General features: G+C 43.6%; 1 protein-coding gene across 1 annotated transcript in view; it reads right to left on the bottom strand.

Moving 5' to 3' along the window:
- Positions 1-27840, bottom strand: part of TBL2 (transducin beta like 2) — a 648257-nt gene that overhangs the window by 169505 nt on the left and 450912 nt on the right. The window contains exon 6 of the mRNA XM_044054120.1: positions 1285-1437. Coding sequence (XP_043910055.1) covers positions 1285-1437 — 153 coding nt within the window. The remainder of the gene's footprint in view (positions 1-1284; positions 1438-27840) is intronic.

Here is a 27840-nt window from a genome sequence, read left to right as displayed (position 1 = left end):
CCAATCTCGATGCTCCAGTGTCCGAACAGGACCTGAGAAATTCCTGAATTCCTGATTACTTACCACAGACCTTGTAATGTGCTTGTTGTCCTCAGACTGCTGACACTTCAAAAAAATCTTAGGTGGTACACATTCCATAAATTGCCACCCCTCCCAACTTCTGGAAGGTGACTGGTAGAAAAGTAGTAGTTTTGATTATGTTGACACCACTGTGAACTACGGTACTAGATGATCTCTGGTAACTAGAGAAGTCTGAAATGATATGTGAAGAGTGCAACGACAAGCAGCAAAACCAGCAATATTGCTTGCTCTGTGAAGGCCATTATTTTGGGAGTGGATGTGGAAAGCTTCTTAAAATAATTTCTTAGGAACTACTTCTGAAATACAAGTTGTGGAAACAGCAAAAGAATCCAGTGGCAAACACATGTTAACTTCAGTGTGGAGATGTTGGCATGGGCAACAAAAGATGAGGTTCAAATACTGGGGGAGGACAACAGATGGAAGTGTCTCACTTTTAGGCCTACTTCAGAAGTCCTTTAAAATGAAGATCAACAAAGTTTAGCTTGTCAAATGTGTATTGCAAAGGCTTCAAGCAAAGAACAGAATAGTAATAAGTAAAGAGGACATAACGGAAGTTAACAGGCCACAAACAGCACTGCAATGCACTATGATGTGCACAATAGACAATGTAATACGTCCAGAAACTTTCTGAAAAATTAATTATACCAAATCAATCATTAATGCTATGACAGAAGTCAGTGTGAGAGAAAATGGACAGAATTTTACAGACTGCAAAAAAGTCTTACTAACAATATAGTCTTGAAGTACAATTTCTGCCTGACATCAGGGCTGTAAATTAAGAGATTAAAAATCAAGGGGAAGCCTTCTGTATTTAAGAGAAATGGGCTGCTTCTTGGGATTAAAATGGCAGGATGCATAGAGTACCTGCAGTAACAAACAGCCGAAAATGTAGGTAACCAGGCAGTTCTGAAACAGCAAATTATTTTCTGATTTTTGAGCCAATCAGCTCAAATTCTACTTTTAATGTAACGGTATATGGAGAAGCTGGATTTTATATATCACATTTAGGGCTGTGAACAGTCTTAAAAAATAAAGCACAGAGTCTCATTTGTTAACGGTGATCAATAGATAATGTGGATAATGTTGGAATCTAGCTTTCACTAAATAAACAGTTAAAAAATATATACATTAGACAACACATCAGATTAAAAGTCATTTGCACAGTTTCAGTTGTTCATCTTTTCAGTGTTCAACAATACTCACCTTCTGGAATCATTAGAAAAGGCAAAGGAATAAACTCCAGCAGTATGTCCTTTAAGATCAAAGGCACGGGTTACTTCCTGAAAATTGCCAGACTTCCCAAAACACACTTCCCACACTTTGACATCAGGAGTGAACCCACATGAAGCCACAAACCTGAGAAAGGAAAAGGTAACTTTAACAAATGGTATGCCAGTCACAAAAGATCCAATATGAAGAAAAACATTAAAAATATCACCCGATACCAAGCTCTCTAAGATTCATGAATACTTCAACCTACACATCAGATTTTATCAGGCAACACCCTACCTCAAAATCGTAAGTTTTTCATCTCCAAGAGCTCTTAAGAATCATCTATATGGCAGTTGGGTACTAACAATAAAATATATGAAACAGCAGGTGCAATCTCCAGTAAGATGGACAGACTGGTTATGGTTAGCCTCAGCAGCAAGTTTTGGCATGAAGGAGGATTAGCATGAAGAGTGATCTTGTCTGGACTTCAAAGATGGCTGCACATTGAGTAATAGCATATTTTAACTCTCCCAGTGTGAAAACACAAACTCAGTAGAGAAGGTCTGTAGACTTGTGTTTATGGGTAAATTTCAGTACATGGCATGTAAGTGCACTGCCTGGATGCCAGGAATAAAGAAATACAGAAGACATGGAAAAAATCAGCTACAAAAAGTGTGGAAAAACACTGACTGGGAAAAGTAATGCAGCTTTCAGCAAAAAAGCAATGCAACCTTCAGACATGGCTTCCAGTAACCTACGGGAAGATGCAAGACAACTGCATACAGACCTGGTTAAAATAAACAAAACATAGATGCAGTATATCAACTCAAACAACATCATCATCATCTTCTTTCGGCTGTTCCCGTTAGGGGTCATCACAGCAGATCACCTGTTTCCATTTCTTCCTGTCCTCTGCATCTTGCTCTGTCACACCAACCACCTGCATGCATGTCCTCTCTCACCACATCCATAAACCTCATCTTAGGCCTTCCTCTTTTCCTGTTACCTGGTAGCTTCATCCTTAGCATCTTTTTCCCAATATACTCAGCATCCCTCCTCAGCACATGTCCAAACCAACGTAATCGTGCGCCTCTGGCTTTGTCTCCAAACCTTCCAACCTGACCCTCTAATATACTTATTCCTAATCCTGTCCACCCTCGTCACACCTAGTACAAAGCTTAACATCTTTAATTCTGCCACATCCAGCTCAAACTCCTGCCTTTTTGTCAATGCCACTGTCTCCAACCCATATAATATAGCTGGTCGCACTACCCTTTTGTAGACCTACCCTTTCACTCTTACAGGTACTCGTCTGTCACAAATCACTATTGACACTCTTCTCCACCCACTCCATCCTGCCTGTACTCTCTTCTTCACCTCTCTTCCACACTCACCGTTACTCTGAACTACTGACCCCAAGTATTTCAACTCATCCACCTTCGCCACCTCTACTCCTTGCATCCTCACCATTCCTCTATCCTCCCTCTCATTCACACACACATATTCGGTCTTAGTCCTGCTGACCTTCATTCCTCTTCTCTCTAGAGCATATCTCCATCTCTCCAGGGTCTCCTCCACCTGTTCCCTACTCTCACTACAGATCACAATGTCATCTGCAAACATCATAGTCCACGGGGACTCCTGTCTGATCTCATCTGTCATCCTGTCCATCACCATTGCAAATAAGGGCTCAGATATGATCCTTGATGTAACCCCACCTCCACCTTAAACACATCCGTCACTCCCACCGCTGTCACACTACCCTCGTACATATCCTGTACTACTCTTACATACTTTTCTGACACTCCTGACTTCCTCATACAATACCACAACTCCTCTCTAGGCACCCTGTCATATGCTTTCTCTAAGTCTACAAAAACACAATGCAACTCCTTCCGACATTCTCTGTACTTCTCCATCAAAACTCTCAGAGCAAAGATCGCATCTGTAGTGCTCTTTCTTGGCATGAAACCATACTGCTGATCACTAATCATCATGTCCCTTCTTAACCTTGCTTCCACTACTCTTTCCCATAACTTCATGCTGTGATTGATCAATTTTATCCCTCTGTAGTTACTACAGCTCTGCACATACATCACCCTTATTCTTAAAAATCGGTACCAAAACACTTTCTCCATTCCTCAGGCATCCTTTCACTTTCCAAGATTTCATTAAACAATCTGGTTAAAAACTCCACTGCCATTTCACCTAAACACCTCCATACTTCCACAGGTATGTCATCTGGGCCAACAGCCGTTCCATTCTTCATTCTCTTCATAGCTATCCTTACTTCCTCCTTGCTAATCCATTGTACTTCATGATTCACTATCCCTACATCATCCAACCTTCACTCATTCTCTTCATTCATCAACCCCTCAAAGTACTCTTTCCATCTCCTCAATACACTGTCCTCGCTTGTGAGTACGTTTTCCCTCATTATCCTTTATCACCTTTACCTGCTGCACATCTTTCCTAGCTCGCTACCTCTGTCTAGCCAATCGGTACAGGTCCTTTTCTCCCTCCTTAGTGTCCAACCTTTCATACGACTCTTCATATGCCTTATCCTTAGCCTTCGACACCTCTCTCTTTGCCATGCACATCATCTCCTTATACTCCTGTCTACTTTCTTCATCTCTCTGACAATCCCACTTCTTCTTTGCCAGCCTATTTCTCTGTATACTCTCCTGTACTTCCTCATTCCACCACCATGTCTCCTTGTCATCCTTCCTCTGTCCAGATGTGATACCAAGCACCTTTCTAGCCGTCTCCCTTACTAGCTCTGCTGTACCCAGCTATTTGATAACTCTTCACTGCCACCCAGTGCCTGCCTTAACTCATCCCTGAACTCCACTCACAATTACCCTTTTTCAATTTCCACCACTTGATCCTTGGTGCTGCCCAAACACACTCCTCCTCCTCTTAACCAACGTCATCCTACAAACCACTATCCTATGCTGCCTAACGACACTTTCTCCGGTCACCACTTTACAGTCTCCAATCTCCTTTAAACTGGCCCTCCTACATAAGATATAATCCACCTGTGTGCATCTTCCTCCACTCTTGTATGTCACCCTATGCTCCTCCCTCTTGTTAAAATATGTATTCACCACAGCCATGTCCATCCTTTTCGCAAAATCCACTACCATCTGACCTTCTGCATTCCTTTAACACCATACCTACCCATCACTTCCTCATCCCCTCTGTTCCCTTCACTAACATGCCCATTGAAATCTGCTCCAATCACCACTCTGTCACCCTTGGGTACAGTCATCACCACTTCATCCAATTCACTCCAAAATTTTCTTTCTCATCCATTGCACACCCAACTTATGGAGCATATGCACTAACAACATTCATCATTACACCATCAATTTCCAGCTTCATAAATATCACTCTATCCGACATTCTTCACCTTCAAAACACTCTCAAGCATACTGTTCCTTCAGAATAACTCCTACGCTATTTCTCCTCCCATCCACACCATGATAAAACAATTTGAACCCATCTCAGATACACCTAGCCTTACTCCCCTTCCATCTAGTCTCTTGCACACACAATATACCAACCTTCCTTTTGTCCATCATATCAGCTAGCTCTCTCCCTATACCAGTCATACTGCCAACATTCAAAGTTCCGACCCTCACTACCACAGTCATAGCCTTTCTCCTCTCCTCCTGCCTTCGGCCATGTCTTCCACCTCTTCTCCTCCTTCGGCCAACAGTAGCCCAATTTCCGCAAGCACCCTGTAGGCTAACAGTACTGGTGGCGGTCGTTGTTAACCCGGGCTACGACCGATCTAGTATAAAAATTTTTCTTGGTGACTGCATGAAATGTTTTGGCGAAGTTTTACGCCGGATGCCCTTCCTGACGCAACCCTCCCCATTTATCCAGGCTTGGGACCGGCACAAAGAAATGCACTGGCTTGTGCATCCCCAGTGGCTGGGTTATATCAACTCAAACAACAAAAGGCTGGAAAAAATTGAAGAAGCTTTAAAAAGATATTCAGATGAGATGATCTTTCTTCTTCTTTCGGCTTTTCCCGGTTAGGGGTCGCCACAGCGGATCACCTGTCCACTCATGATTGGCAGTAAATCAGAGGTTGAAATAAAGAAAGGTCTGGCTTAATATTAGACCACTCAGGAAGAGATGTTTCAAAAAAAAATAGAATTAGAGGACAGAGCACATAGGGAAAACCTGAGATTTTCAGCTATACCAGAGAAGCTGGAAGGAACAAACTGCATTAATTTTATGATAGCACAAATAAGCAAATGGACTGGGATTCCACAGCAGGAGTTGTTAGTTGAACGGGCACATCATGTGAATGCTCCAAACCTGGCTATAAGAAAGCAACCTAGACCTTTAACAGTAAAGATGCAATCCTACCAACAGGAGTTGACTCTAACAAAATTGTGGCAGAAGGACAAAGTACTAAAAGTGGGAGACAGCAAAGTGTTTGTACACCAGACAGAAGAGGAACAAATGTATTCCACTATTCAGGGAATGTCGAAAAGCAGGTGTGAGATTCAAACTGCTGTACCCAGCTGTCTTTAACGTATTCTTCCCTGGAAGGGCAAAATCATTTTTTGATGAAGTACATGCAGATGGGGAAATACAAAGGTTTGTCCAACAAAAAGTAAGATGTGAAACAGAAGGAAATTCTGCTTCTTGTTCTTCTATCAATAGAGACCACAGAGGGAGTGTACCTGTGAAACCTTTTCAAATCTTTCAATGGAAAATGTTGGAGAGAAGGAAGGGTGCACGATAGTTGACTACAAGAATTGAGAGCATGTTGTAAATGAAAGAGAGACAGGATTTCAGAAATGAACAGTAATAAAACTAGTAATTACATATGGGTCTACAATGCAATAATTTTATTTGTGAAATATGACAGAACAAGAAAATCTGGAAATATTGGACTTTTTTGGAATCTGTTGGACTTGTAGGGGATTTTAAAGCATATACCCTACTTCATGTCATTAATGTTTGGAAAAGTGCTTTGGGAAGGGGAAGACTAGGGAGAAAGTCAACTAATAATAATTTATTTTTCTAAATAGTACCAATGTTGTGGCATGTGTTTTTGTTTTACATGCTATAAAGTTTTTGCAGTTATTTTTAAATGTAATGGGGTTGTAAACAGGTGCTGCTGTTCTTTTTTCCTTTTCTTTCTGCCCCCCAGCCTCGCTTCTTGTTCAGTTTTAAGAAATGTAGGCACTGCAATGTATAAAAAAAGCCTGGTTAAAAAGCATAAGAAAAATGAATGTGTTTTTTTCTCACTCTTGTATGGGGAAATAACTGGATTAAAGATCGATTTAGTGACAAGTTTTGAGAGAGGGCAAGTAAATGAAAAATAACACTGAATATCATGAGGCTTTTTCCCCCTAGAAAATGCCATATATGCTCAGTAACAATTATGCAGCTGGTCATCATGTTACCATGCAAACAATATGATAAAGAGAAACTGGCTGCCTGGTTCTTATGACTCCATGAAGACAATCTGATAAAGAGAATCTGGCTACAGTCTGGTGGGGAGTGATTGGCTGAGGAGAAAAAAAAAGAAAAGAGAAACTGGCTAGGAGATAATGCTCTCTGAAAGCATTCAGGGGCTTTCCCAAGGTAGTTAATGTTCTCTGAAAATATTCATGGGTTTTCTCAGCTGGGAGAGCTATAAAGATGAGACAAAACCAATCAGCACTTAGTAGAAGCATGGGCTGCATCATGCATCTCAGCATGGATGACATTTCTTTTAGGTTAACACAAGTCTGAATGTGGTTGTCAGCTTGGGCCTTTTGTTCCTATTATGAGGGTAAGACTTCAATATCTGGATGTATTGGATACATAATATTTATAACATATAATATTTTGTACATAGCTTGTGTGTGTTAATATTAAGTTGGTAGGTTTTAGGGGGGTATTAGGGGTGTTTGTCTGAGGGCTTTCAATAAAAGTTTTATACAATATGACATAGGCACAAATGTATATGATAAGAAACAACTGTATAAAACTTCAACCTGACAAACAGTGTATGCATGTAACACAAAAGCTGGAACTATACATTTAACAAAAAAAGAGTTATAAATAAAAGGTGGAAATAACTTTTTAATATAATGATGCTTTCTTTAATTTCTTTATATGCAAATGGCCTCACAGAAATTACAAACAAGAAAGAGGAGTGAAGTGTATTAAAAATGTAGAGAGCAAATTGCTATGTTACAGAAGACACACTTGGAAATAACTGAACATACAATTTTGATAAAGAAAGGTTTTCAGGATGGTTATTCATCGGAATACCTGGGACAAAGGAAAAGAGGAGTACTTACATTAATTGCAAAAAAGCTCCAACAGTGATTGAAGATAAAAATGGCAGATCTGTAGTACTAAGGGGCTACTGGCAGGGGAGGAGGATTACAATGGCATATATTTGCATTGCACCTAAAACTGCTATAATGGAGCTTAAGAAAATTCTGGGAGAAATAATCAGTTTTCAGCAAGAAATATTACTTGTATGTGGGGAATGGAATTTGACTTGCAGCAGTGAAGAGATGTCTAGACGGCCCAGAGGGGAAAATATAACAAAGGAGGGTAGACTTTTGAAGAAATTTATGAAAATATTTTGCATGAAGATGTGAATTCAGTAATAGGAGTTCGGAGTGAATTTACATATTATTCTCCAAGATATAAAAACTGGGCTAGGCTAGACAGAATTTCTATTTCACAGGAACATGTGCATCTTGATACCCACCCAATAACTATTTCAGATCATGTGCAATAGCAGCCAAAATAAAAACACAGGGTAGTGAAATAAAAAATGAGACAGTGGCGCTTTCCCATCTATCTGTTGAAAAGCGAGGAATTTAGGGAATGCGTAGTGGAGATTATTCAGGGGCTGTTAGAGCAGATAGAAATTTATTTTGAAAACATAACTAGGGAATGGGATACAATTAAGGTAGACTTTAAAATAGGGCAGAAATTAGAAAAAGGGAACAACTGTTAAGTAACAAGAATTATTTAGAAGGACTGACAAAGCAGGGGGAATATCACAGAAAAAGAAGAGGATCAACTGCAGAATGCTAGGCAGAAAATAAGGGACTACCTTGATAATATGCACAAGCATAAAAATATTGCTGTTAAGCAACTGTTTTTGACAACACTAGAGCACAAAAACTTTAAGCACAACAATTCAGGTAACAGGAAGTAGAAAGAGCTATCGCCAAACTTAGGAAGCCTATAACAAAAAAGGTAACAAGACATCCTGCAGAAGTATTTCAGAAATTCTATGAGTGTCTCTATAAAGCAGAGAAATATGAAAAATCAAGAAAAGATACAAATGAAAATGTTTATGAAAGAATTGCATATGCCAAGGTTAGAGGTATACGAGACTCAATTATTAACAGTTAGCATAGGAGGAGAGGAGATAAAAATTGTGATGTATAGCCAATCTACAGAAAAGTCCCCAGGAACAGATGGTATTCCTGTGGAAGTTTTTTCACTAGGAAAAAAAAAACTGTTAAATATCTGGAAGGTTTTGTTTATTAGTATCTTAAAAGGAGGAGCAGTACCACCGTCCTGGAAGAAAGCAGTCGTAGCTGTAATACCTAAAGAGGGTACCATCAGATTCAACTTCATACAAGCCCATTTCAATACTAAACCATGATTATAAAGTGTTAATGTCTATAATGACTAAAAGAATGGCAAAAGTAATGCCAAAACTGACAGATATGGATCAGTGTGGTTTTGTGGAGGGGGAGGCAAACTTGACAACATTAAAAGAAAGAATAGTTGTGTAAAATGTTACCATAACCATAGATGTCCTTCTCTTCTATGTTGCAGTACTCTTTACATACTGAATGTATTCTGCTAAGGACCCGACGTCCGGCTTGTATACAAAAACGTCAAGCTACTGCCTGTATGTGAGACATCGCATGTAAGCTCAGGGAATGTCCGCCATAAAAGGGATGTCCGCACGTACAATCCTCAGAATAAAGTAGCCCCATGAGGAAACTCCAAAAGGATGCCCGAAGGACAGTCATGCAAATAAAAAGGAAGATGTGTGTGTGTGTGTGTGTGTGTGTGTGTGTGTGTGTGTGTGTGTGCGTGTGTGTGTGGGGGGGCTAGAATACTGCAACATAGAAGAGAAGAACATCCAAATTTATGGTAAAATTTTACTCAACTATTCTGTGTCCTTCTGTTCAATGTTGCAGTATTCTTTACATATGAGAGAGTGCAAAAGCTGAAAAGGAACCAATGGAGGGGGAAGAAAAAGAGAAAAATTAGGCAGAAACATTTTCCAGAAATCCATGCAGGACTGCTCTGGTAAAACCTGCTCTGGCCCTGGAAATATTATCCAGCTTGTAATGTCTTGTAAAAATATGAACAGATGACCAAGTGGCAGCTTCCAGAATGGATTGATTATCCAAACCCTTGAAGAAAGCCCCTGAGAATGCAATAGATCTAGTGGAATGGGCTTAAACCAAAGAGGGTAGTGATTTCCCATGAAATTGATAACAGAACAGAATGGCTTTAGAGATCCATGAAGACAGAATTTGCTTGGAAACAAGCAAACCCAGAGCCCTGGAATGAAACATGAAAAGTCTATCAGATTTCCTGATAGACTTAGTTTTGTCAAGACAGAATCTAAGCTGTATATGCAAGGAGTGCAAAATTCTCACTAGGAGATTGTGGAGATGGGGAAAAAGGTAGGCAACTGGACAATTTGATTTAAGTTAAGGTCACTGACCACTTTAGGTATAGACTGATTAGTTCTCAAAGAAACCCTGTCCTTATGGAAGAATAGGAAAGGTATTGAAGCCATTAACGCCTGGATCTTCCAAAACCCTTCTGACAGAAATAATGGCTACCAGAAGAACGGTCTTTAAAGTACAAAATTTCAGACAAGCTGAGGCTGCTGGTTCAAAAGGGGCCTGAGTCAACTTATCCTGGCAAAATTAAGATCCCAAGGAGGAAGAACAGGTTTCCTGGGAGGACTGATGTGTACGACACCTTTTAAGAAATGTTTAACTTCCAGCCTAGAAGCCAATGGAGGAGTTAAAGGCAGGCAAGCAGACCAGGCAGAGCAGTGTACCTTAATAGAAGGATAACAAAGACCACTGCAGAGTAACTCACACAGGTAAGATAACACCAAAGGAATGTCCACCAAGAAAGAGTCCCTTTTTCCTTTTTTGGCACCAGATAGAAAATCTTGTCCATTTGGAAATGTGAGATTTCCTAGTAGTGGGTTTCCTGGCCTCCTGCAAAACCCGAAGAACATCCTTTGAAAAAAGGTGCCTAAAAGTAATCAGAATTTGATCACCCACAAGGTCAGGTGAAGAGGTGACATGGGAGGGTGAATCAAAGATCCCTTGTCCTGAGAGAGTAGGACCATCCAGTGAGGTAACTTGTAGTGAAAGGCCCTTGGCTAATTGCAGAAGAAGAGGGAAAGAATAGTTGTGTAAAATCTTGCCATAACCATAGATGTCCTTCTCTTCCATGTTGCAGTATTCTAGGTGTGGGATTTCCTGCCCTCAGGCATCTCGTATGTCGGCTCCTATACAAAAGCTTCAGCTTGGCTGTTGCAGTGTGCGTGGGACATCACACGTAGGGCCATACACCAGGGGCCTTAAATGTGACTTCTGCACACACAATCCTCAGAACCTGAAGGCCAGCAGGCAGAGAATAAGGCCCAGCAGGAGGAATGCCAGTGGTTTCCAGGTGTGTGACTTGGAGTCCTACTGTAATATAGATATTACAGGTAAGGAATAGGACCTGGGGGGACTGGTGGGTGGAAAGGAATACTGCAACATGGAAGAGAAGGACATCTATGGTTATGGTAAGATTTTACACAACTATTCTATGTCCTTCTATTCCTATGTTGCAATATTCTAGGTGTGGGAGCATACCACAGCTTATGTGGATGAGAGGGTGGTGGTAGATGTTCTACAAGACCCTGCAGAATTGCCCTGGCAAATCCTGTCCTGGCTCTGGAAAACTGGTCAAGTTTGTAATGCTTGGTGAAGCTGTGGATAGCGGCCCAAGTGGCTGCTTCCAAAATGGATGCTGTGTCTAGGCCCTTCATGAAGGCTCTTGAAGTGGCCACAGCTCTAGTGGAATGGGCTCTGATTCCCATTGGTGGTTCCTTTCCATGGTGGGAGTAGCAGAAGCAAAGAGATTTCCTAATCCAGCATGCAATGGTTTGCTTGGAGACTGGCTTGCCCATGGCTCTGGGGTGGAAGGAGACAAAGAGCTGTTTAGTCTTCTTGATGGTTTTGGTCTTGTCCAAGTAAAAACCTAAGTTGTCTGTGCACATCCAGGGAGTGCAGTATCCTCTCCCCTTCATTAGTGGGTGAAGAGAAAAAGGTGGGTAGATGAATGGATTGGTTCAGAGACAGGTCACTGACCACCTTAGGCATAAAGGAGAGGTTGGTTCGCAGGGACATCCTGTGTTTGTGGAAGATAGTGTAGGGGGAACAGGCCATTAAGGCCTGCAATTCTGACACTCTTCTGGCTGAAGTGACAGCCACCAGCAAAACTGTCTTCCGTGTACACATATGTAAGGAAGAGGCCCCTGCTGGTTCAAAGGTATGTTGGGTTAATTTCTCCAAGACGTAGTTAAGGTCTCAGGGCGGGGGGATAAGTTCCCTAGGTGGTCTCATGTGCAAGACCACTTTAAGGAAGAGCTTTATGTCAAGCCTGGCCAGCAAGGGGGGTTCCAGGGGCAGGCAGGCTGATATGGCAGAGAGGTGAACTTTTACAGAAGAATAAGAAAGCTCACTTTTTATCAATTGACACAGGTAGTTTAGAACCAGGGGAACCTCCGCAGAGCAAGGGTCCCTTCCCTTGTGCAGACACCATTTTGCAAAACATTCCTACTTAGCCAGGTAAGATTTTCTGGTGGTATGTTTCCTTGCCTCCCTTAGGACTGAAAGCACGTCCTTGAGTAGTGGTGTCTGAAAGGGATCAAAAGTTTATCACCCACACAGTCAGAGACAACATCTGTAAGTGTGGGTGTAGGATAGTTCCTTTGTCTTGTCAGTAGGTCTACCTTGTAAGGTAAACTTGAAGTGATTGCCCCTGGCTAGTTTGTGAAGTAGGGGGAACCAGTGCTGCTTTGGCCAGTAGGGAGTAACTAACAAGATTTTTGGTTTGTCCTTTAGAATCAGTGAGAATGGGGGGAAGGGATAAAGGAACCTCCCCTCCCAAGAGATGCTGAAAGCATCCACTCTCCATGCTAGAGGGGAGTGGGTTTTGAGCAGAAGTTCTGCAGTTGCCTGTTGTGGGGGGAGGCAAACAGGTCTATTTGTGGAGCATCCCACCGGTGGACTATGTCTAGAAGACCCCCCTGTTCAGCATCCATTCATGCCGAGGTGTGGAGGTCCTGCTCAGGAGATCTGCTTAGTGGTAGTCCTGTGAGGGAATGTAGGCCGCCTGCAGGACTAAGTTGAGACGACAGGCTAAGTCTCATATCAGCAGGGTTAGTCTGCACAGCTGATAGGTCTTTGTTCCTCCCTGTTTGTTGAGATACCACATCACTGTGGTGTTGTCTGTGACAATCTGGAGCACCCCTGGAACCAGAAGGGGGTGAAGGTCTTTAGAGCTAAGACTGCTGTCATTTCCCTATTGATGTGCTTGGCCTGAAGAGAGGGATGCCACTTTTCTTGAATCCTGTAATAGGCCAGGGTTGCTCCCCAACCTGAATCTGAGGCATCTGTACGCATTACTTGTGTTGGGGTGGGGTGGGGGATTGTAGTGGGCGCCCTGGGTTCAGTTGCACTTGCAGGATCCACCAGCTGATTTCTATTTTCAGACAGGGAAGGTGGGAAATGGCCTGCTTTAGGGGATGTAGGTGTTGGGACTAGATGTTCTTCAGGAACCACTATAGCTTGCGCATGTGCATTCATGCCAGTGGTAGCATGGGGATGGTCGCTGCCATTAAACCCAGGAGACGAAGAAATTGCCTTGCCGTCACATTTTGGGATAGTAGGGCTTCCTGAAAGTGGGACGTCAAAGAAAGAACCTTGTCCTGTGGGAGAAAGGCCTTCATTCTGTCTGTTCTGATTCTGCAGCCTAGGAAGATCTTGTCCTGGCCTGGGATCAGAGAGGATTTGGGGAGGTTGATGGTGAATCCTATTTTCTGCAGAAGAGTGGTGAAATGTAGATGCTTTAATAGAGCATCCCTGGACTCTGCCAGTATCAGGATGTCATCCAGAAAAGGGTAAATCTGTATACCCTGAGTTCTGCAGAAGGCAATGGCTGGGGCTAGACACTTTGTAAAGACTCGGGGGGGGGCTGTGGATAAACCAAAGGGCAAGAGAGTAAATTGGAAATGAGAGGTAGGTCCAGAGAAACTCCGGAACTGTCAGTGGGAATTCCTGATAGGTATGTGTAGTTAGGCCTCCTTTAGGTCCAGGGTGGCCATGAAGGCCCTGGCTGGAATAAGAGGCAGCAGGGTCGGGGGAGAGCATTTTCAAAGAGGATACCTGAAGCTGGAGGTTTAGATAGGACAGGTCTAAGATGGGTTTTCAGGGGTCATCATTTTTGGGGACCAGGAAGAGATGCGAGTAGAAACCCTTTCCCTTCCTGTCCTGGAGGTACAGGTTCTATGGTGCCTAGCTGTAAAAGGTCTGCCAGAACTTGTGGCATGAGATGGGCCTGTTTTTTTTTTTTTTGGGGGGGGGGTGCCTTTTCTGGGTGGCTTCTCTTTCTAGGATAGGAAGTACCTTTTTGGATAATGTTTAAGACCCGCTGGTCTGAAGTGATGGATTGCCAAAGGGGAAGACAGTGGGAAAGGCGGGCTGACAGCGGAAGGTGGGCAAGGCAGTAATGCATCACTGGGGCTTCTCTGTCCTGAAAGGGCTGTCTGGGTTGATGTGGTGAAGAAGAGGGTCTGGAGGTGGTAGGTCTTTCTAGCCCCTCTCCTAGACCTGCAAGAGGAGGTGGAGGGCTGAGGAGTACATCTCACAAAAGTGGCCTTAGCAGGGTAGTTCCTATAATACTTGGGAATGGGTGACAACAGCAAATGCTTGATGTCCTGAAGTTCTTTGCTTTTTTTTTGTAGATTTTTAAAAAAGGTCAGCAGATTGTTTGCCGAAAAGAACATTGTGATCCAGAGGGGCGTCCAGGATCTTAGACTTAAAATCCTCAGGGAGATTCTGGAGTCTTAGCTAAGAGTACCTCCTGAGGGCTGAAGCAGATGCTGCAGACCTGGCGGATGCTTCTGCAGCATCGTAGCTGCATCTGATGGAATGCCTGGCTACCTGTTGGGCCAATGAAAGTTTGGAGGTGATGTCCGTCTTAATGGGACTGTCAGGCAAGGATGCTAGCAAGGAGGAGGCTTGAGAGACCAAGTCTAATGCATACTTGGTCATGTGGGTCTGATAATTTATGGCTCTGAAAGCCAAAGTTGAATAAGTGTATATCTTCTTCCCCATCCTATCCATATATTTGCTATCTTTGTCAGTGGGTAGAAGGGAGGCAGAGGGCAGCAGTCTAGATTGCTTATCTGCAGTAGTGGCAATAACAGCTGGGTCCGCCAAGGGTGGTTTAACCAGGAAGTTTTGGTCCTCTGGTACTTTATAGAAGCGGTCAGGACGCTTAGGGGTCGGAGGCTGGGAGTCAGGGGCCTTAGAAGTAGCGTTGAAGACATCCACATAGGCAGGGAGAAAGTACAGTTGTGTACCTACCATAAATGTAGATTTTCGAGTGTATTCACTGTTGCAGTCATTACTCTATGGTTATCTTGCTGGCAGGCTTCCCGCAGTTGGCCAGAATTCCAAAGTCTAGGTCCGGCCTCGGTTGCCGTCGCCTCTTCCCTGACGTCAGTGCGCAAGGGGTATAAAAGATGCAGCTGACGCCATTTTCTTCAGTTTTTCTTGCCCCAGATGTTAGGTGCCCCAAATAGGTAGGCTGAAAAATATAGCAATAAGAAATGCATGCAGAAAAATAACATTTCCTTCAGCTACAAGCAAATACACCATAAAGGGTATATAGGATAGAGAAGTGCAGATAAGTCCCAGCAAAGAGAAGGGGGATGGCGGCTGGGTAACCTGGACTGCAACAGTGAACACACTCGAACATCTACATTTATGGTAGGTACACAACTGTACTATGTTCATCGTGTTTCACTGTTGCAGTCATTACTCTTGGGTTGAATCCCAAAGCTGAGGATGGGTGGCTGGGCTAAATAGGATTAGGAGAGGCTATGAGGCCCTGCAGAACTGCAGTGGCGAAGTCTGCTCTGGACTTAAGAGTAGAGAGGCAAGTGGTAGTGCTTTGTAAAGGTGTGCACTGAACTCCAAGTTGCAGCCTCTAAGATTTCTTTGGTTGGTACTCCTCTGCGGAAGGCTGCTGAAGTGGCTGCTGCTTTGGTTGAATGAGGCCTAATGCCCTTAGGCACTGATGTGCCATGTTGAGAATAACAGAAACAGATGCAATGGCCTATCCATTTAGAAATAGTCTGTTTTGAGATGGCCTTTTCCTTGTGATCCTGCAGCATATGACACTAAAAGTTGCTCAGTCTTTCTGAAAGCTTTAGTTCTGTCCAAGTAGAAGCGTAACTGCCTGTGTATGTCCAAAGAATGCAGAATTTTCTCATCCTTGTTCTGTGGATTTGGGTAAAAGGTAGGCAAGTGAATGGTTTGATTGAGGCCCACACTGGACACCACCTTAGGCATAAATGTAGGGTTTGTCCTCAGAGAAACCCTGTCTGGATGAAAAATGATGAAAGGTTCCACAGCCATGAGTGCTTGTAACTCCGAGACTTGCCTTGCAGAGGTTACGGCTAGGAGCAGAGCTGTTTCCCAGGATAAGAATTTAATATCCGCTGTTGATGCTGGCTTGAAAGGAGGCAGTGTGAGTTTTTCCAAAACATAACTGAAGTCCCAGGCCGGACATGGTGCTCTCCTTGGAGGCCTAATGTTTTTGGCCCCTCTGAGGTACTGCCTTATTAAAGGATGAGAAAAGATAGGTGGTTCCGTATTGTCATGTGCAGAAATGGCAGAGGCATGAATCTTAATTGATGAGAAAGAAAGGCCTTTGTTCAGCATCTCAGTTAGGTATTGTAAAATCTGAGGACTATTTGGTACAGGCGTATCAATGCCTTGTTCCTGGTTCCAAGCACAGAATCTCTTCCATCTTTCTGCATAAGATTTTCTGGTACTGGGCCTCCTGGCCTCCAAGATAACATCCATAACAGCTTTTGAAAGGAGTTTTCTGAATGGTTACATTATCCGCCATGCTGCCAGACTTAAGGTCCTGAGTTGGCTGTGCAGGATCTGATTTGTTTTGTTGGGTCAGCAAGTGAGGAGTTTGAGGCAATATCCATGCTGGACCTTGAGACAAGCTCTTTAGGATTGGGTACCAGTGCTGGCGTGGCCAGTCTGGTGCAATCAGAATAATTTTTGGCTTCTCTTGTCTGACCTTTAGGAGTACTCTGGGAAGGAGAGGCAGAGGGGGAATAGCATATACTTTTAGATTTTTCCAGCTGAATGATTTTTCCATGCTTGCTTGTGGTAAATCCTTGTGCAAAATCTCTGCAATTGACAGCTGTGAGGGGAGGCGAATAGATCTATGTCTGGGCATCCCTATTTCCTTATCATCATCCTGAAGACTTGTGGATCCAGTTTCCATTCGTGGGGATCCATGAGGTTTCTGCTTAGTTCATCTACCAGAGTATTTGTTTTTCCTGGCAGGAATTGTGCTTGTAGGTGAACTTGAAAAGCCAATGCTGTGTCCCATAAGGTCATGGCTTGTCTGCAGAGGGGGTAAGAATGAGTACCTCCCGGCTTGTTTATGTACCACATGACCGTAGTGTCGTCTGTCTTCATCAGTAATTGTCCTGGATGAAGCAGGTCCTTGAAAGCTGTCAGGGCATTTTGAACAGCTAGCATCTCTTTTTGATTGATGTGAAGATGCATCTGGTTTGCAGGCCATGTGCCCTGAAGACATTTTTCTGCCATATGGGCCCCCAGGCAAAATCTGATGCATCCGTTGTCAGTGTCTGTCTGGCTGTTGGTAAACTGAATGGCAGACCCTTGTTGTGGTGACAGGCTTCTGCCCACCATCGAAACTTCTGTTGTAGGTATGGAATGAGTGCAATTACTGTCTCCAGATTGTGGCAATGCTGAGTCCAAACACTTTTTAGATACCACTGTAGTTTCCTCATATGCAGTCTGGCATAAGGAATTAGTAGAATGCAGGATGCCATGAAACCCAAAGCCTGCAGGATTTTCCTTGCAGATAAGTGGGGTTTTGTTGTCAATTTCTTGAAGTAAGTAGGCAGTTGTTTTTGCTTGTCTGGCATGAGATAAGCCATCTGGGCAGTTGTATTTAAGCTTGCACCCATGGATATTATCTCTTGAGAGGGCACTAGTTTTGATTTCTATTCGTTTACTGTGTACCCTAGGCCAGTTAGTAATCTTTTTACAAATGCCAGATGCTGTAGTAGAGTGTCTTTGTTCTCTGCTTGAATTAGGCAGTTGTCCAAGCAGGGATATATTTGAATTCCTTTTTGTCTGCAAAATGGAATTACTGGTGCCAGGCATTTTGTAAAGACCCTGGGCGCAGTAGATAAGCCAAAGGGCAGTGCAGAGAATTGGTAATGCATTGAGCCAGCTATGAATCTGAGGTATCTTCTGCAAGATTGTCTGATTGGGACATGCAGGTATGCCTCTTTTAGGTCCAAAGTTACGAGCAAAGCCCTCTTGCCCAGCATGGGCAGTAGCTGCTGAAGAGTCAACATCTAGAATTTTGGAACTTCCAGAAATGTATTTAGAATAGACAGGTCCAGAATTGGTCTCCAGGTTTTGTCCTTCCTGGGTACTAGAAAGTCTGGAGTAAAATCCTTGCCCCTGCTCTTGTTGTGGTACTTGTTGAATGGCCCTCATGTCCATGAGGGCTGTAATTTGTTTTTGTGCCTCTGCCCATTGATTGTGTGGCAGATCTGGCATGCCCTTTGACCTTGGTAGAGTGTGAAAATGGAACCTGTAGCCTTGGGACGCTATGTTCAGAACCCATTTGTCTTGGGTAACCATTTGCCAATTTGATGAAAAAAGTGCTAGTTTTCCCCCTAAGGAGGCTATCAAAAGAAAACTGCTTGGAACTGGTATAGGAAAGTCATTGGGACTGCTTCCTGTAAGGCTGTGATTTGTCTTCTCTGCTTTTGGAGGTAGGAGCACCCCATTTTCTGGGTCTGTATGAGCCTTGGGGTTGAGATCTGCCTCTGGGACGTCTATCTGAGACTGGAAAGGACCAATTTTTAGAAGGCCAGTTCCTGCCAAACCTGGGTGGCTGTACCTGTAAGAAATCCTTTACTGTCTGCATGGATTTTGCTTTATCCTCCATTTTTTTCAACACCTCTCCTGCTTTAGTACCAAAGTATCATGCTGTAATGGTACATCTAATAATTTTGCTTTAACATGATTAGGCAGATTTTGTTCCTTTAACCAAGCATGCCTTCTTATAACATAACCTGTAACAGCGGCCCTGCAAGAGGCCTCCAGTGAATCATAACCACATTGCAAAGTATGCTTTCCCACTTGTTCAGTTGCATGCAATAAATCCTGCAATTCTTTGTTCTCTGAACATTCAGTATTTGTCAACATTTTTTGTTTAAGTAGTGACATTAAATATTGCTGATATTTAAGCATGTGAAATTGACAATTCAAAGCCCTTACAGCCAGGGTGGCAGAAGTGTAAACTTTTTTCCCCCATCTGTCTAGAGCCCTAGAATAGTACAGTTTTGTACCTACCATAAATGTAGATGTTCGAGGATCCCATTGCTGCAGTCCTAACTATTGGGTATAGTCCGCATCCAGTCGGCCCGAATACCAGAGTATAAGGCTGACGTCGGTCAGGGCGCATTAGACTGACGCCAGTACGCCAGGGTACTAATGCGCATGACCGACGTCATATCCTCAGTCTTTTCTTGCCCCAGATGTCAGAAGACCCTAAAAAGACAAGGCCCAAAATACCTGCACCAAAAATATGTACAATATATACAAGAATATATACAAAAAATTTAGCATGTAACCTCACCTACACAACCACCCCTAAAGACAGAGGGGAAGGAGGGAGGGTAAATTGGACTGCAGCAATGGGATCCTCGAACATCTACATTTATGGTAGGTACAAAACTGTACTATGTTCTTCGCTCCCATTGCTGCAGTCCTAACTATTGGGTAGAATCCCAAAGCAGAGGTAAGGGAGGCTGGCAAATCATAAAGAAGCAGGAGCTGACAACATGCCTTGCAAAACAGCTGTGGCAAAACCAGCCCTAGACTTAGAGTAGATAGGAAGGTGATAATGCTTAGAGAAAGTATGCACTGAACTCCAAGTAGCTGCTTCCAAAATATCCTTAGTTGCCACCCCTTAGGAATGCTGTGGAAGTGGCAGTAGCCCTAGTGGAATGAGGCCTAATCCCAGCTGGAATCTCCTTGCCATGATGGGAATAACAAAATGCAATGCAAAAGCCAATCCACCTAGAAATAGTTTGTTTTGACACAGGCTTGCCCTGTGAACTCAAAGCAAAAGAAACAAACAACTGCTGAGACTGCCTAAAATCCTTAGTCCTGCTTAAATAATAACGCAATTGCCTGTGTACATCTAAAGTGTGCAAAATCTTTTCCCTTTATTTTGGGGGTCTGCATAAAAGTAGGCAAATGAATAGTTTGGTTTAAAGCCACACTAGAAACCACCTTAGGCATAAAGGAAGGATTAGTACGTAATGATACCCTATCCTTATGGAAAATCAAAAATGGCTCTACTGCCATAAGGGCCTGCAACTCAGACACCCTTCTTGCAGAAGTAATAGCCAACAGAAAAGCAGTCTTCCATGACAAGTATTTCAATTCAGCAGTAGCCGCAGGCTCAAAAGGTTGTAGAGTAAGTTTTTCCAACACAAAATTGAGATCCCAAGCAGGAGTAGGAGCTCTACTGGGGTCTTATATTCTTTGCCCCTCTAAGAAACTGCTTGAACAAAGGATGCGAAAACAATGGTGGGTCACAATCATAGTGAGCTGAAATTGCTGCAGCATGAATCTTAATGGAAGAGAAGGACAAACCTTTGTCCAATAACTCAGTAAGGTATTGAAGAGCCACACTCAAATTAGGCTCAGAAACCTGCAAATTCTTTGCTGTACTCCAAAATAAAAATCTCTTCCATTTTTCTGCGTACACTTTCCTTGTACTAGGTCTTCTAGCTTCCATAATCACATTTAAAACTTGTTGAGGAAGTTGAGACCTGCTGTGTTTCAACACAGAAGATGCCAGGCTGTTAGATGAAGAGAGTGAAGCTTGACATTGAGCAGATGACCATCCTTCTGAGATAATAGATGAGGAATCAGAGGTAAAGGCCACGGAGGCTTCCTTACCAGACTCCGTAGTAGTGGGTACCAGTGTTGCCGAGGCCAATCTGGAGCTATCAAAATCATCCTTGGCCTGTCTTGTCTGACCTTTAATAGTACCTTTGGAAGAAGAGGCAGAGGAGGAAAGGCATACACATGAAGGTTTTTCCAACTGAAAGACAGAGCATCCACTTTCCAAGCTGTGTGATGAAACCCCTTTGTGCAATACTGTGGCAGCTGGTGGTTTAGTGGAGAAGCGAACAGATCTATGTCTGGAGTTCCCCATGACACTGTCAATTTTGAAATACATGAAGATCCAGTTTCCACTGTGGGGATCCATGATTTGTCTGCTTAACACATCTGCTAAGGAGTTCTGTGCTCCGGCAGAAACCTTGCCTGAAGAGTTAGTTGCAAGCTTAGCGCAGTCTCCCATAAAATCATTGCTTGCCTGCATAGAGGATAAGAATGTGTTCCCCTTGCTTGTTGATGTACCACATGACAGTTGTGTTGTCTGTTAGAATCAACACCTGCCCTGGAAGAAGTAACTCCTTGAAAGCCATTAATGCAAACTGGACTGCTAACATCTCCTTCATGTTGATATGTAGATGCTGTAGTCTGGCAGGCCACTTGTCTTGTATCCACTTTCCATTTAGATGAGCTCCCCAAGCAATGTCCGAGGCATCTGTCGTTAAAATCTGACTCGCCTCTGGCCGGGTCACAGAAAGTCCCTTGTTTAGGTGACATTCCTGAGCCCACCACAGAAATTCTTTTGAAGGCAAGGTATTATTTGAATGACAGTGTCCAAATCCTGGCAGTGCTGTGTCCATACATTTTGAGATACCATTGTAGCTTCCTCATATGCAGTTTGGCATTGGGAAGCACCAGAATACAAGATGCCATGAACCCTAATGCTTGAAGGACTGTCCTTGCAGTCAGCACGGACTGATGAGATAGTTGATGGAAGTAAAGTGATAGACTCTTTTGTTTGTCCGGGGTTAAAAAGGCCATCTGGGCTGCTGTATTCAGTCTCACACCCAGAAAGCACATGTCTTGAGAGGGTACTAGACTGGACTTTATTTCGTTCACAGAATACCCTAGGCATCTTAGCACTGCTATGACATGTTCCAGATGCTGTAGAAGGTCTTCCTTTTCTTGAGCCAGAATCAGGCAGTCGCCCAAGTAAGGATAGATTTGAATTCCTTGAAGCCTGAAGTAAGCTATCACTGGAGCCAGAACCTTTGTGAATACTCTGGGCGCAGTAGATAAGCCAAAGGGCAATGCAGAGAACTGATAATGAGAATTTCCAGCTCGAACCGTCAGATACTTCCTGCAACTTAGCCGTATAGGCACATGAAGGTAAGCTTCCTTGAGATCTAAAGTTACCATCCAGTGATCTTTGCCCAGCAGAGGTAAAAGCTGTTGTAACGCCAACATCTTGAACTTGGGAATGTCCAGAAAAGTGTTGAGGAGAGATAAATCCAAAATTGGTCTCCACGTGTTCCCCTTCTTTGGTACTAGGAACAGGCGAGAATAAAATCCTAGGCCCCTTTCTGATACAGGGACTGGCTGAATGGCCCCTATCTGGAGTAACTGAGAAACTTGCTTGTGAGCCTCTTTTCTTTGTGGAGGAGGAACGCCTGGCATGCCTTTGAAAGGGGGCATTGTATGGAAATAAAATCTGTAACCGTGGTGAATGATATCCAACACCCATTTGTCTTGAGTAATTAAATCCCAATTTTCTTTGAAAAGAGACAGTCTTCCTCCCAAAGGAGCTGCCAGACGGGAATCTACTGGCAGCTGAAGAGACAGGTCATTGGGTCTGTTTACGAAAGGACTGACCCCTGCCCTCACCAGAAGTCTGAGCAGGTGAACTCCCTGTTCTAGGCCGAAAAGAACCTTGAGCCCTGCCCCTACCACGTCTAGACCTACCCCTAGACTGGGAATCATAAGCAGGATATGTCCACCCCTTAGCAGGCCAATTTCTACTAAACTTCGGTGGCTGCACCTGCAAAAAATCTTTAACAGTTTGCATAGACTTAGCTTTGTCCTCCATTTTCTTTAAAACTGCTTCCACAGGCGATCCAAACAACACATCAGACTGTAAAGGAGCATCCAAAATCCTTGTCTTAACATGCTCAGCTAAATTCTGATCCTTCAACCAGGCATGCCTGCGAAGAACAGAACTAGTAGCAGCCACCCTCGAGGAGGCCTGTACAGCATCAAAACCACATTGCAAAGAATGCTTACCCACTTGTTCAGACACATGAACCAAATCCAGCAACTCTTTACACTCAATACCTTCCGCCAAAGCATCCACCTTAGATTTCAATTGTGAAAGGAGATAATTCTGATATTTTAGCATGTGAAACTGACAATTCAATGCTCTCATGGCTAGAGTGGAAGAAGTATACACTTTCTTTCCCCACCTATCCAAAGCCCTTGCCTCTTTATCAGTGGGAACAGGATTTTTAACCACAGAAGCTTTAACACCTTTAGGCCCTTGAGAAATAGTTTCTGGGTCCGCCCTAGGACTCTTAAACAAATACTTATGAGCTTCAAGCACCCTATAATACCTATCAGGCTTAACAGGAGCAGGAGGCAAAGAGACAGGGTTCAGGGAAGCCACTGCAAAACATCTTCCACCACATTCAACACAGGAGGAATAGCTAAGGGCCTATGCTGGGGTAAAACAAGAATTCCCTAAGCCTTTTCCTGAATCAGAATAATCCTGGCCTTCCCATTTAAAGTGCTCCCTCATGGAATGCAGAGTCTCTGAAAATGAGAAATCCTCAGGAGGAGAAGCTGTAGGAGTGGAATCATCCACATCAGAATCAGAATAAGTAGGATACTCCTGCAAGTCTTCCGAGAAGACTGTGAAGCCTCTGAACACTGTTCAAAACTATCAAACTCGGTTCCACCCTAGGCCTCTTATCAGGCGGGGCATAGAACCTCTAATCATAGTAATCAAATCTTCTGCCATTTTAAGCATATGTTTCTTAGGTACAGAACCGAAATGCTAGGAGAAGCCCCCACTGAAGCTGAACTAGGCCTACCTCTCAAAGAAGTTTTGGCAACAGAAGGAGAGGCTCTAACTACCTTGGGAAGAGAGGGAAGAACAGTCACCTGAGAAGCCCCCTCAGCCTGGCCTACCTCCTGAGAAGGCACATCCTGTAACAGTAGAGTTTCTGCCTGGGACTCCATGGAAACTCCTGGCAAAACCTCTGGCTCCACTGAGCCTTCTAAAGAACCGACGTCCGGGACTGCCGGTTCATCAACCCTAGGCTTCGCTGTTTTGTCCTTGCGCTTCTTGGACGAAGCGGGCGCCGGAGCAACCGACGGCATTTTATAATTGCAACGCTTCCCAAACACTAACCTGGCACAGTCTAACCTCCTCTTAATAGTGCGTTTGTTAAACCTAGCACAAGAGCGGCAACCAACAACGCCGTGCTCAGGCCCTAAACAAGGTATACACAAGGTATGGTAATCCCTATGAGGTATCTGTTTCCCACAAGAAATACAGTTATTCACTTTTTCTGACATCCGTAAAATACTGAGGCAAGAAAAACCAAAATGTTCCCCACGGGTACTTAGCCAACTCTGTTTCGGTCTGAAACTCCGTTTGAAATATTTCAGAACGCCAACCTGCACTCGCAAAACTGCTTCTGCATCGGACCATGCGGCAAAAAAGACTGGGGATATGACGTCGGTCATGCGCATTAGTACCCTGACGTACTGACGTCAGTCTAATGCGCCCTGACCGACGTCAGCCTTATACTCTGGTATTCGGGCCGACTGGATGCGGACTATACCCAATAGTTAGGACTGCAGCAATGGGGAACGAAGAACATCCCTATCAGATGGGACAGGGTTTTTTGCAGTGGAAGCTTTAACCCCCTTGGGACCCTGAGAGAGAGTTTCTGGGTCTGCTGCAGGGTTTTTATATAGGAATTTATAAGAATCCAGGACCCTGTAGTATCTGTCTGGCTTAGCAGGTGCAGGGGTAAAGAGTCAGGGGACAGTCCGGACTCTGAAAATACATCTACAATGTCTAGAACAGGTGGAATAGCTAGGGGTCTGTGCTGAGGAAGAAGCAGGAAGTCTCTGAGCCTTTTCTTAGACTCAGAGTAATCTTGGCTCTCCCAGTGGAAATGCTCCCTCATAGTATGCAGTGTTTCCCCAAAAGAATAGTCCTCAGGAGGAGAGGCTGAAGGAATGGATTCTTCAGCATCAGAATCCTCATAGGGAAGCATGGGGTAATCCTGTTCAGAAGAGGAATCAGAGGAAATAGAAACCTGATCAGAAGAATCATACTCTGTCTCTTGCCTAGGCCTCTTATCAGGAGGGGATGGGAGCCCCTGATCAAAGTAATTAAGTCTTCGGCCATTTTGAGCATCTGTTTTTTAGGCATGGAAGTCTGAATAGGAGAATACTGTACTTGTTTCTTTGTCTTTAGAGCTTTAGTCTTTGAAGCTGAAGATGGCTTAACATATAGTTGTGTCGGTCTGAAGACACCCTCAGAAGTCGATGCCTGCTCAGCGGCACCGGACCCATCTGAGGAATTGATTTCCAAGTGTCCAATACCTTGAGTTTCCAGAGGCCCAGTCGGCTCCACGTGGGCGTCGGTAGTGGCCTGTGGCTCTGAGGTAGCGGGCGCCAGGGGCTGCGAAAGCACCTCACTGAGAACCGGCGACTGGCCTAGAAAAGGCTTTGTCGGTTTTGGACCTTGGATGCTTATCCTTGTCCTTGAGTTTTTTGTAAGCCCCAGTTGTCGGCTGTTCTGCCAGCATTATATAATTAAATTGTCGGCCAAAGTAATGAAATGCAAAATCGAACAGACGCTTGACAGTGCGTTGGTTGAATCTAGCACAAAACCGACAGCTAGCAATGTTGTGATCAGGGCCTAGGCAAGGAATACAGTAAGAGTGAAAATCCTTATGAGGTATTTGCTTCCCACAAGAAATACAATTGTTAACTTTTTCTGACATCGGCCTGGAGCAAGAAAAAAAAGTTTCCCCAACGGGGTACTTAGGTTTAATGAAGACTTCGGTCCTGAAATTCAGATTTGAAAATCTCAGGAGTCGGCCGACCGGCACTTGCGAACTGCTTTTGCTTCAGGCACCGCACGGCAAGAAAGACTGAAGAAAATGGCGTCGGTTGCATCTTTTATACCCCTGACGCACTGAAGTCAGGGAAGAGGCGACAGCAACCGACGCCGGATCTAGACTTTGGAATTCTGGCCAATTGCGGGTAGCCTGCCAGCAGGATAACCCAAGAGGAATGACTGCAACAGTGAAACACGAACATCTGAAAAAATGGAGGCTTTGTTATATAGATATGCATAGTAGGATACAAGTAGTTAGTATATTTTTAGTCCCTTTAGTCTTATACACAGGTCAGTCATATTTTTATCAACCAGAGGAGAAGTTGTGGGTAGCAATTAATAAACAGCTGAAGGACTTTATCTGGGAGAGAAAGATGGCAAGAGTCAAGTGGGATAAGCTGATTCTTTCCAGTAGAACAGGGTGGATTGGGATTACCCAATTTGAAGGGGTATTTCCAGAGCTACACAGTTCAGACTCCTATACATAGCACAAGCAGAAAACTATAATTCAAAGTGGAATGAGGTGAAGATGAAATGGGTGGGGCTCAAGAAACAGAGAATGGGATTTTGGATGCAGGCATTTTTAAGGAGAACAACAATAATCATGTAGAATATTATATCCATAAAGTAGCAGAAAATATTCTAAGAAAGTACAGTTGTGTACACTTACCATAAATGTAGATGTTCGGGTGTATTCACAGTTGCAGTCATTACATTTGGGTAATCTGCTGGCAGGTTGCCCTCAGTCAGCCTGATTAACAAAAGTCTTGGGTCCTGCATTGGTTGCTGTCCCTTCTTCCATGACGTCAGGTAGTCAGGGGTGTAAAACATGCAGCTGATGCCATTACATCAGTTTTTCTTGCCCCAGATGTCAGGTGCCTCCCAAATGGGGAGCAAATAAAATTAAAAACACAAAAATATACCTCCAACCAAAAGCAAATACACCAAAAAGGCTTTTAAGCATAGTAAAATAAAGTAGAGGTATAGTCAGAGAAAAACAGGGGGCTGGAGAGAGGGTAACCAGGACTGCAATAGTGAATACACTCAAACACCTACATTTATGGTAAGTGTACACAACTGTACTATGTTCTTTGTGTTTCACTGTTGCAGTCATTACATATGGGTAGATTCCCAAAGCTATGGTTGGGAGGAAGAATTTATACAGCATTAGGACTAGTTATAAGGCCCTGCAAGACAGCAGTGGCAAAGCCAGGTCTGGATTTAGAGAAAATTGGTAAATGATAATGTTTGGTGAAAGTATGTACAGAACTCCAGGTAGCAGCTTCTAGAATATCCCTGGTAGGAACACCTTTGAGAAAGGCTGCAGAAGTAGATTGCAGCCCTGGTGGAGTGAGATCTGTTCCCCTGGGGGATAGGTTTTCCATGGTGCTTATACCAGAAATTAATGCAATGGCTTATCCATTTAGAAATGGTTTGTTTTAAAATAGCCTTCCCCTCTGCCCCAGTAGCAAATGCTACTAGCAAGTGTTCAGATTTTCTTCGAAATGTAGTTCTTTCCAAGTAGAATCTAAGTTGTCTGTGCACGTCCAAGGAATGCAGAATCCGTTCCCCTTTGTTCTGTGGACTGGGAAAGAAGGTTGGTAAATGAATGGACTGATTAAGAGTGACAGTGGAAACCATCTTGGCCATGAAGGATGGATTGGTCCTCAGAGATATCCTGTCCGCATGAAAGTTAATGAAAGGCTCCACTGCCATAAGGGCCTGTAATTCAGATATCCTTCTAGCTGAAGTGATTGCTAAAAGGAAGGCTGTTTTCCAAGAAAGAAATTTTTAAGTCTGCAGTAGCAGCTGGCTCGAAAGGAGGTAGAGTGAGTTTCACCAAAACAAAGTTAAGGTCCCAGGCAGGGGTAGGAGCTCTCCTGGGTGGTCTCAAGTTCTTTGCCCCTCTGAGATACTGCTTGAGCCAGGGATGAGAAAAGGGGTGGCTCTGTGTTACAGTGAGCTGAAATAGCTGAAGCGTGGATTTTAATAGAGGAAAAAGACAGGCCCTTGTGAAGCATCTCAGTTAAGTATTGCAAAATCTGAGGTAAATTGGGCGCTGCTGTGCTCATCCACCTAAAAACTGGTTACAGGCACAGAATCTTTTCGATTTGT

Source organism: Protopterus annectens, chromosome 13.part0 (genome assembly GCF_019279795.1).
Source record: "Protopterus annectens isolate FY-2018-M chromosome 13.part0, PAN1.0, whole genome shotgun sequence".
Classification (NCBI taxonomy): domain Eukaryota; kingdom Metazoa; phylum Chordata; order Ceratodontiformes; family Protopteridae; genus Protopterus; species Protopterus annectens.
The sequence above is the reverse complement of the archived record's forward strand: the minus strand, read 5'-3'. Positions and strand labels throughout refer to the sequence as shown.